General features: G+C 30.0%; 1 protein-coding gene across 1 annotated transcript; it reads left to right on the top strand.

The window, feature by feature from the left end:
- The first annotated feature begins 3,331 nt into the window (after nt 1–3,331).
- Nucleotides 3,332–8,048, top strand: LOC21401277 (isoprene synthase, chloroplastic). Its single transcript, XM_010111265.2, has 7 exons — nt 3,332–3,607; nt 3,868–4,138; nt 6,021–6,399; nt 6,630–6,848; nt 6,963–7,101; nt 7,235–7,483; nt 7,580–8,048. Exons 1-7 carry the CDS (start codon nt 3,362–3,364, stop codon nt 7,871–7,873), a joined length of 1,797 nt encoding a protein of 598 aa, XP_010109567.1. The 5' UTR covers nt 3,332–3,361; the 3' UTR covers nt 7,874–8,048.
- The last annotated feature ends 3,856 nt before the right edge of the window (nt 8,049–11,904 follow it).

Raw genomic sequence — 11,904 nt, 5'->3', positions numbered from 1 at the left:
CATCTCAAACCCATTCTCATCTTGGCCATTAAACTCTCCTTTCAACCTCATTTTTTCCGATGGCGATTTGTCCTACATTCGAAATGTTGTTCTCAGAGGTCTTATATATTCGTCCGAAAATTTTGGAATCCCAAGGTGAGTGGCACATATTGTCCATCCATTTACCTATCAACTTCGATTTTCTAACGTAAAAGGTCCAAATTTGTGTCGAAGTCTTTATCACTACAAAGGGGAAAAAGGAAAACAAAACAAAAAAGAAGAAAAAACAGTGACTGTTATTTTAAAATAAAACTCTTTCAACTTGATGATTTCATTTCCAAGGTAGCAAATTTTCTTGTACATTTTTGACACATAAGAAGGACAGCTTAACCATGAAATGGGTTAGTGCAGCGGTAATCCCCTTTTTCACTAGGGGCAAAAAAAAAAAAAAAAAGGAAAACTTAATCATGTATTAGTACCAATTTCTCTTGGCAAAGTTAGGCACGATGCTTTCTTCCAACAGATTCTCCAGCAAAAGGGTAAAATAGTGCAAGTTAATTGAGTATGCATACTAATTAGCCAAAATAAAAGGAGAAAATTACAAGAATAACTCTTATGTTTCATCATCTTATTGTTTATGCCATTAAAAAATATCCTGATAAAAATATATTTTACCAAAATACTAATAGTACAAATGATAAATTTTAAATTTGATTACAAAAATAAAATAGTGCTATCTTTTTAATGACATTCTTGAAAATTTCCCAAATAAAAATGAGTAGGCATACTTTTGTAACTAACCACGCAAGGCTATCCTTTGCGCCTGTAAGTTGTAAGCACTTACCAAACCACAAGATATTAATTAGGCCCTCCAAACCCTCCTCAGAAGCCTCGATACACAGATAGAGAAGTCTTGAAATTTTTTTTTTTTTAATTGACAATACAACACAGTAACAAATAAAAGTTTAGCAGCACAACTTACTAAAATTTTTTATAGAATTTTAATAGTGGAACATGCTATTTTGTTTCCTTTCCTACCGTGTTTTTATTGTTTAATTAATTGTTCAATAAATTACAGTAGAAATAAATTTACATGACTTATTATAAATTTTTAATACGAATTTGTACAAATTTAATTTAAAAAATTATATTATTCTTAAGTTAGATTATTAATATGTCATGCGTATTAAAAAACCTTCCAAATAATAGATACCGACTAAAACATATTCAACGAAAGTGTAAGAACAGCAGTAGCGCAGTTTAATTGACATTCACAAAAATTAAAAATAATAATAAGATATGTGGCTTTTGTGTGAATGTGACAGATCCACGTGGATGTATCTCAATCATTGCCTTTGCAAGACCGCAATCTTCATTCGAGAATCAATTTGAGTCTGTTTATTTCATGTTTAAATTTTTTTTATTTTATTATAATATTTTAATTTTATAAAAAATTTAAAATTTAAATATTAAAATGAAGAATTATTAATTTAAACGTATAAATAAAAGATCCGTAATATCTAAAAAAAACAACCAAAAGCACCATGCTTTTTACCTTGCATGCACGAGCGTGACTCCAGGAATTTAAATTGCTCTTTTTTTTTTGTTTTTTGTTTTTTATTTTTTGTTTACTACAAATTTAGCCTGATCTCACATTAAAGTGGGCAATTTAACAAAGATTCTTATGTACTCATCATGTGATAACTGAAAATTATACATGATATATAAATTGATTTGTCTCCACACTAATATTGTTAAAAATCTTTTTAAATTAGAACATATTGCACTTAATACAACATTTTTAAAACTATTAAAAATATATATAAAAGAAGTAATCTGTCAAAAAAAAATCAATGACCAAAATAATACAATTCTCATATTTCATGAACTAATATAATACATAAAAAAGTCAAAAGTTCTTGAATAGTACTATCTACTTAGATTGTCACGTGATCGCTTCTCTTCCTCCATTTTTTTCCCTTCTTTACATTATTATCTTTATTCGTTTTTCTTTTAAATTTTTGCTTTTTTATGTTTTTGCTTACGAATTTTAAAAAAAAAAAGTTTTGCTCACTTTGCTCCAATCAACATAATGTCTTTTGCATTTTGTCAATGGTTAAACTAATTTTCTTAAAATTTATCCATACTTAATTGTTTTTCGTGTCATTCTTATTATAGCAAAAGTTATCTTTACACCCTTTTTTTTTTCTATGGTAGCCCTTCACCCTCTTTTTTTTTTTCACATTCTTTTCTATTTTTTCTACTTTTATTACTTTTTTTTAATGTTTTTTCTTTTATTTTTATTTTATGAATATTTTTTTACAAATTAATTATTTTTAGGTGTGTTTTTCTCTTTTCTGGTCTTATTTTGTTTTTTATGCTTTTTTTTATTTTGTTAAGGGCTCTTTTATAGTTTATTATTTTCGTGACGATCTATATATTCAATCTAGCGTCTAACGTCTATAAAAACGGTCAAATCGACTTAGGAGGCACGTCTTGACTTCTTTTTTCTTCTTATTTTTTCCTGTCTTTTTAAACTTTTCCTCTTTTAATTTTTTTTCTTTTTTTCCTATTATCTTTTTTATATTTTCCTCTTTGAGATTTCTTTTACTTTTTACAATATATTTTTTAAAATACTTTCTTCTAATTAAAATAATCCTTTTGAATATATCCATACTCTTTTTTTTTTTATCAAAAACTCCTATATAACTATAACTTTTTTTCTTTCTTAAGTTTTCCTCTTCTCATCTTTTTATTTTTTTATTTTTCTTCTTTCCGTTTGCTTATTGACTTTTTCCTAACATTTTTTGATTGTTACATTTGTTTATATAATATCCTACTTTGAAATACTTTCTTTTTGTCACTTTATTTTAATTAAAATAATTCCTTTCAAATGTCCCTATACCTAAGATTTTTTTTTCTTGCTCAAAAACTCCTATATAATTTTAAATTTTTCTATATGAATTTTTTTAAAAAATTTCTCTTGATCTAATTAACAAACTTAATTTCTAACGATACTATGTATTTTGACGTGGAGATTAAACTTATAAAGTTATTCCTTATATGCATAGCACGTGGCTCAACTAGTATACTTAAAAACTCAATTCTAAAATTGTGCATGGGTCCTCTTAATGAGTCCTAATCACGTCCTTTACCTTTTTTTTTTTTTTTGAAATGGGAAAACCTTTAGCATTTTTTATGTATACAATTTTTTTTTTTTTTGGATGAAAATGTATACGTCCTTAATCCTTTTCTATATATACCAGCTTTTCCTGCACAAACTGGCCTGTGAGAGACATAACTTATACACCCAGTATACATTTTCTTTTCTTTAAATTAATAAGACTCGACACATACACTACACTAGAACTTGTTATAAAACATGGCAACCGAGCTCTTGTGCATGAGCCCTGGATGCCTCTTTACACACAAAGTTAGTACGTTACAAAGTGCACGGAGGCCCCATCATGGCATAGTTACCTCGACCACGTCTTCCCGGACCTCTCAGCTGGTAATTCGCTCTTCAACCAGACAAAGTTCGGGTTTAACAGCAGACAGACAGACGGCTAATTACCAGCCATCTTCTTGGAGCTACGATTTTCTGCAGTCCCTTGAAGCTACTTACCATGTAATTATATGATATAATACTCATGACTATATATTTTGTTTTAATTTGTACTGTACTGTACATAGTTAAACCTTTTTCTTTTTGTTTTTTGTGATCACTTAAAACCTTGAAAAATGAAAAGGGCATTAAGCAAACAAAAGACTGACCAAAAGCAGGTTATAGATATAGATATAGATATAGATATATATACCAAATACCTCACGATTATTAATTTTTAATGTTTGACCAAGTATGGATTACGACATTTCATATATACGCAGGTTGAAACATACGAGGAGAAAGTGGAGAAGCTGGAGAAAGAAGTAAGACTCATGATTAATGAAGAGAATGCTTCGTTTGTGGCCTCACTTGAGTTGATTGATGAGATCCAACGGTTGGGATTGGGATACCGTTTTGAGGAAGATATAAGGAAAGCCCTTGATAGGATTTCCTCACTGGAAGGATTTAATTCTGGAATCGAGAAAAGCCTACACGCTTCTGCTCTCAGTTTCAGGCTCCTTAGACAACATGGCTTTAACAATGTTACTCAAGGTACTAATTTTTGGATCTAACTATAATTCTTCTGATGTTTATAAATATATTAATTTTAGAGATGCTAATTATGATTCCAAGTTTTGTAACAACACTTAAATTGTCATTGTTTTATTGATAGATGTTTAAAAAATTCAATCAATTAATAATATAAGAAGATGCACCTATTAATAGAAGAATGATGACTCAAAAGTCAGTATAAAAGTTAGGATTAGACTTTATTGTATCCCTAACATTATTTTTATAAATTATGACACACATCCACGATAAAGCACTAATACAAAATTCTCACTAAGCAAACACGAAATTGTAGGGCAGTTATTACTATCCCAAAAATCTCCAACAGTTAGCTTTTGTTATATCCTTAAAAAATAATTTGATTTATGCTCTCTTGATTCTAGGTTGTTTAGCTCAGCAATCTTGAATTAACGGTCAATTCAATGCTTGTTTTAAGACAAGCACGTATAAAAATGTGATTTGAAGAGGAAATTGCCACAAGATTGAGATAGATATGTTTGAATAATTTTTCAAGAAAACAAAAAAAAAAAGTAATACATTAAGGCCTCGTAATGGTCTTTCAATATCAATAGGTTGATTGTTTTACTCCTGTATTTTTTAAAAGGAAAAAAGATTTTTGAGAGTTGTTTTTTAGAACCAAAATAGAGTAATTAATTACCGTGTTATTATTAAAAGTATATAAAATTTAAATATAAATTCTTAAAAATGAAAAATTGAAAAAAAAAATAAAGTTTCAGAGCAAGAAGGCAGAAAAAGGGTAAAAAAATGACTTAAAGAAATAAATAAGTTTTATAGCAAAAAGAATCAAAATGAAAAAAAAAAGAGTTTATGGGGAAAAATTATTTTAAAAAAAGCTAAAAAAAGGCCAAGATGAAAAAATATAAGTCTTAGGACAAAATGAACCAAAACGAAAAATAAAATAAAATTTGAGGACAAAAATGAGAAAGAGGGTAAAAAAGGATTAAAATGAAGAAATAAATAAGTTTTAAGGTAAAATTAATTAAAATGAAAAAAAAATGGAATTTTAGGAAAAAGAAAATGGGTAAAAGAGATTACTAAAATGAAGAAATAACTAAATTTTAGGACAAACAGAACCAAAATAAAAAAATAAAGTTACTATGTAAAAATAAAAAAAATGGTCAAAATGGGGTTAAAGTGAAGAAATAAATAAATTTTAGGACAAAAAGAACCAAAGCGAAAATAAAATAAAGTTTTAGGATAAAAATAAAAAAATAAAATTTTGATGTAAAAAGTAAAAGGATAAATAAAAAGGACCTAAAAGAAAAAAAAAAAGAGGAGAAGGGGCGAATTATATAAAAAGACGGACCTAAAAAAATTAGAGCAAAAATAGGAGAAGGAGAGAGAGACCTACAAATAAAGTTACGGAGAACTAATTAAAAGAACATTAAATAAATAAATAAAACAAAACAAAAGAATCTATAGGCACATAAGATTTTCTTTTTCAGGGGGTTGAAATAAACAAAACTTTAAACTAAAATTACAGTACAACTATTTTTTTTTTTTTAAACTCTTGTGTCTTTCTTTTCTTTTTTTTTTTCTTTGGTTTGTTTGGGATTTTAAATTAGAAAATTAACGTAATTAAACTTTAAAATTTAGGGTACACAAAGAATTAAAAAATTGGTATTTTTAGAAAATTCTATGTAAATATTATAATTTCAGGATTTCAAGGGGCAAGGAAGACACTTTTTTTTTTTTTTTTTTTTTAGCTGAGGTCAAAAGTAAAAGGAGCAGCTTAATTGATTGAAAAATTAATGGCACCTCTGTGTACTACTAATCAATCAGTTTAATTATCTTTGTCATATAATTTAAACTAATAAATATTGTGTTTATGATCCTAAAACAGACATCTTTAAAAATTTCAAGGATCATAATGGCAGTTTCAAGGAATCCCTCTTCAAAGATGTCAAAGGCGTGCTAAGTCTCTACGAAGCTTCACATCTCGCTTTCCCAGGAGAGGACCTCTTAGATGAGGCCAGGAAATTCACACGGAAACATCTCAATGACCTAATCAGATCAGGTAATTTAAGCAAAGACGTCGCTGAGGAAATCAGTCATGCATTAGAGATTCCTTTGCACCAAAGAATGCAAAGGCTGGAAGCTAGACGCTACATCGAAGCATATGATAAAAGGTCGGACGCTAATCGAATCCTACTCGAATTCGCCAAGTGGGATTTCAACATGGTGCAATCCACACTGAAGAACGATCTGAAAGACTTATCGAGGTATATATTGATGAACAATGCTAAAAGGCACTGGTGATATTTTACGCCACAGTACTAACAGAAAGTTGGCCTCATGCACAGATACTGAGGCAAAACTCTTTATTAGCTGTGGTGCTAAACACCAATACTGATGTCTTCAAGTATTTTTCTATGTCGATTTTTTGTTTATCATGAAAGAAAGCATTTAGTAGATATTTATAACTAGGTTAATTTGACTTGCAATATTATAGGTGGTGGAAAGACATGGGATTGACAAACAAGTTGAGCTTTGCAAGAGACAGACTTATGGAGTCCTTTTTCTGGGCTGTTGGGATGGCGTTTGAACCTCAATACAGCAACCTCCACAAAGAGTTAACAAAAGTGGTTGCTTTCATCACCGTCATCGACGACGTCTACGACGTTTATGGCACTGTGGAAGAACTAGAGCTATTCACCGATGCTGTTGAAAGGTTGGTGCTATAATTTTCTGTTGACTGAAATCTCCACAAAATAAACTTTCTTAATTATAGTAGAAAATTTTGATTATTATTAATTTGTAAATTTTTCTTAATTATGAATTTCAGATGGGATGTCAAAGCTGTGCAGAATCTTCCAGACTACATGAGGATATGCTTCCTAGCTCTCTACAACACTGTCAATGACTTGGTTTATGACACTCTCAAAGAGCATGGCGTGTACATTCTTCCTTACCTCACAAAAGCTGTAAGCAATGTTAATAACCATCTTAATTTATATGTTCAAATTGCCCATATTAAAGAGATTTTCAGCTTATGTATATATATAATTGGCAGTCTGGTAATTAACTAATTTGGCATAATTATTTGTCTGTTTTTAGTGGGCTGATATGTGTAAGGCTTTTCTACAAGAAAAGAAATGGACCCAAAACAAGGAAACGCCCAGTTTTGAGGAGTACCTCGAGAATGGGTGGATGTCATCATCAGGAGGACTCTTATTGGTTAATGCATATTTGTTGATGATCCAAAATATCACAAATCAAGGACTTGAGAGCTTAGAGAATTACCATGATCTCTTGCGATGGCCGTCTGTTATTTTTCGGCTTGTCAATGATTTGGCAACTTCAACGGTATTATAATTTATTATATGTTAATTAGATATATTTTCACATTTGGAAAGTTATGTAACAGCTTTTCAATTTGTTTTTTCTGCTATAAAAATGTAGGCGGAACTAGAGAGAGGTGAGACTAACAACTCAATCTCTCGCATCATGAGCGACAGAGGCCTTTCTGAGGAATATGCTCGTCAAGACATAAGAAATTTGATTGAAGAAACATGGACGAAGATGAACAAAGACGCGACTTCTGACGATTCTCCGTTCGCAAAGCCTTTTGTGGAGACGGCAATTAACCTTGCCCGGATTGCGCAATGCCAATACCAGCATGGAGATGGCCATGGAAATCCCGACGCTGGATCAAAGAACCGAGTCTTGTCTCTTATAATTTATCCCATTCAGTAACAAAAATCTTTTCTTTCTTCTTTCCTCATCTAATAATTTAGAAAACGGAGACGCTATAATGATGTAAGAAATGGATACAGAAATAAATATGTAACAAATAGACAGGAATAGAGCATAATCTAAATGTGTTATGTAAGTATTCTGTTTGAAGGAAGTATATATGTGTGATCCTTTAGCCACCAAAAAAGAAAGTAAATGTGCTTGTACTACACTTCCATATCTGACTCCACAACAAAGTTTAGATTTCAAATTCGAAAAAAAGGGTAAATTATTTGAAGTTTAAGAACACAAGGAGCAGCCAGTCTAGTGGAAATGTGCTCTTGAATGTACCTAGATTAACTTGGTCTAAATCTTTATGAGCAAAAGAGAGAATGATGAGTTGAGATTCCTGATCCAGTTTAACAAATCTTTCTTGACCAGATATGGAAGGTTTGGAATATTTGTTTGGTATGCAACTCATTGGAAAAAGATGGTTGCGGAGGCAGAGCACAAATTCTGAGAGGAGGAGGAGAAGGATTCGTGAGGTAAAAAGAGTACTCATCCTCAAAGCTTGGTGGATGAGCAGTAAAACGACAAAAAAAGGAAAAACGACAATACAGTAAAATGAAAATTAAACCTTAGAAACGAGAATATGTTAACTAGAAAACTTCGAAAATTACATAAGCAGTTCAACAGACCCAAGATAAATAAGAAACGACAAAGAAATCAAACTCAAAAAAATAAAGAAAGAAGAAAAAAGATCTTGCATACGACAACAAAATGAGTAAACGACAATAAAATTATAGAACATGGATAAATTAACAAATTAAGGACGATAGCAGCAAAAAATATATATATATATATATATATATATATATATATATATAACAAGAATCAATAAAATGTGAAAAAGACGTATGAACAAGAAAACAGAAAGAGACGTAAAAAGAAAATAAATAGAAGAAAGATTATTAATTAGAAATTTCTGCAAAAATTCAATGTAATATTCCTAATATATATGGTTAATTTGAAACAAATCGACAGCATTAGCTTCTCAATGTTAATTACGTTGTTTTTCCTTGTAGTGCTTGTTTTTAAGAAACAAACAAGTCAAAGGTTCCTCGGCAGTAGCTTGCAAAAAACTCAACGCGCATATATTCCGACTATAAACCCAATTCAAATGGTACAAGATGTTCGGAAATCATGAGGTTGTCCTTCTTGAATCATCGCTTTGCAGAGTCCTAAAATGCGGTTAAATAGACTATAAGGCAGAGAACAAGGCACGCTTGAAAGCATGGAGAGTTGAAGATGGTAGAGGAATGCATGACTTATCAATTTATCAGCTAAACTGCTTGTACAAGCTGAAACGGAGAGGTCAACCCAAATTAGGTTATTGAGGACCAAAACGATGTGCAACGTAGGCACAATTAAATACGGCATAAAAGTGAAACCCAAACGGCTTGTACAAGCTCATTACAAGTTACAACGTTTTAAATTTATTATTGTTTTTTTTTTAATGGTAAGGCCTTGGCAATGCATGTTTCTAATTGTTGACTCCAATCTAAATTTTAGGGGTGTTCACAGATCTAATTACACGGATTAGAAATTAATCCGTAATCCAAGCTGTTACTACGGATTAGAAAAATCTCAATCCGTTATTCATCCATGAGACCTCAACTCAATCCAATTCGAAGACAAGAGATTCACTACAACAAAAAGGGTTATTAGCGACGACACCTGTCGTTGCTAATTGTAGGCTATTTCCGATGACATGTCGTCACAATAAATGAAGCAAAATTTTTTAACGACATTTCACCGCATTTAATATTTCCGAGGACTGGTTGTCGTATATATGTAAATATTTGCGACTACAAGTCGTCGCTATACTAGGGGAGAGTATTTGATACGACATGTCGTCGCAAATATTTATCGGCGCCAAAACTAATATGGCGCTAACATGTTTGGCGCCAATTTGTCCATTAATTGTGACGACATGTCGTCGCTAATATTTAGAGTTACGGCTGGTAGTTAAGTGGCCAAAAAAAGACAGAAAATTTGGCGGTTTCCCGAAAATTAGTTCCAGAAAATTCTTCATTTTTTGCAACGAAATGTATGAACTATCGTCGCAAATATTAGTTCCAGAAAATTCTTCCAACCATGAGGAGTTTTTGCAATGATAGTATGAAATGTTATCGTAAATATTGATCAAATTTAATTTCTCACAAAAAAGGTAGAAAATTTGGCAGTTTCCTAAAAAAAATTTACGACAACTATATTAAAAAGTCAACGCAAATATTCGTTCCAGAAAATTCTTCCAACCTCGAGTATTTTATGCAACGACAGTATGAATTGTCATCGCAAATATTGATCGAATTTAATTTCTCACAAAAAAAGGCCGAAAATTTGGCGGTTTCCAAAAAAATATTTGCGACGACTATATTAAAAAGTCGTCGCAAATATTAGTTCAAGAAAATTCTTCCAACCACGAGTAATTTTTGCGACAACACTACGAACTGTCATCGCAAATATTGATCGAATTTAATTTCTCACAAAAAAAAAGACGGAAAATTTGGCAGTTTCCTAAAAAATATTTGCGACAACTATATTAAAAAGTCATCACAAATAAGGAATATAGGTATATTCCCAGTGAATATGGTCAGAAATATTAATGAGGTGATGGAGAACGACGTCATTTTGATATTAATTGCGATGACTTTTTTTTTTATTTTTTGCGATGATATATTGTCGTCGCAAAAAGCCATATGTATAAACACGATCGCAGAACTCTTTCCTCCATTTTTTCCAGTCACCCTCTCGGTTTTTTCCCTCCCTCACCGTCTATAAACCACCCCAAAACTCTGAAAAAAAAAAAAAGCTCAAATTTATCATTCTCTCTTCAAATCTTTGATTTCTGGAGAAAAGTATTTTGAGAAACTCCAAAAACAGCAGTGTTTTCACCTCGTCGTCGCCACCCATTTTCCTAGCCATCTTCCTACTATCGTCGCCCTCCCAGCCCTGCTGCATTACCGTTTTCCAACCCCGGGTGTTGTGGGTTTGAATTTTGAGAGTTAATATTTTTGGTATTTTGTAAATTGAATTTTTTTTTTTATTTTGGTTGTGGTTTGTGGTTTTGTTTTAGATTTTGAATTTGGTTTGTGGTTTTGTTTTAGATTTTAAATTTGGTTTGTGGCTTTCGATGTATTTAGATGTTATTGGTGGATTGTGAATATGGTAAATTAGTATTATAATTGAATGGGGTAGAATTGTGAATGTGGTAGATTGTAAATTACAATTGAATATAGTAGAATTGTGAATGTAGAATTGAACGTGGTAAATTAGAATTGTGAATGTGGTAGATTGTAAATTAGAATTTAAATTTAAATTTGTGGTAATTAGATTGAAATTTGTATGATAATTTTTATGTGATGATGATTATGTTGGTAAAAAAATTTAGATGAAAATTTTAAGAATTAAAAAAAAAGTAAAAAATAGTGATATGTTTAATAATTAAATGATAAATGGTAAAAAATAAATGAAGTTGAAAATTAAATGTAAAACATGTAAATAAAGTAATTATTATATTATAACAATTTGAGAAAATGTTATAAATGAAAGAAAAAAATATCTTAACAAATTTAATTAATGAAAAAAGTTTTAATAATTATTATATTAATAATAAAAAAAATTAAAAATAACTATTATAAAATAGTTAATAGATTATTAAAGACTTGGTATAAAAAAAATTTGTGTTAATTTTTATAAAATTTGATAAAACTTAATAAATTCTTCGTAGTGGAGATGCTACCTTCCTTAGATTTTTTTTAATCTTAGAAAAATTATAATAAATAGCATATTTTAAAAAATAAACTAAAAAAATAACAGTTTTGTAAAACTATTTGAAGTAAATATCAATTTATAGCGTAAATGTATCATTTACGATTAGTAAAAAATTTAAAAAATTACAGAATTTACTTGTAACAGTGCATCAATTAAAATTATTACTCCTTACTCTTAATTAATACTTTTTTAACTAATATAGAATTTTTTTTAAT

Source organism: Morus notabilis, unplaced genomic scaffold (genome assembly GCF_000414095.1).
Source record: "Morus notabilis unplaced genomic scaffold, ASM41409v2 Scaffold199, whole genome shotgun sequence".
NCBI classification, from domain to species: Eukaryota; Viridiplantae; Streptophyta; class Magnoliopsida; order Rosales; family Moraceae; genus Morus; species Morus notabilis.
The sequence above is the reverse complement of the archived record's forward strand: the minus strand, read 5'-3'. Positions and strand labels throughout refer to the sequence as shown.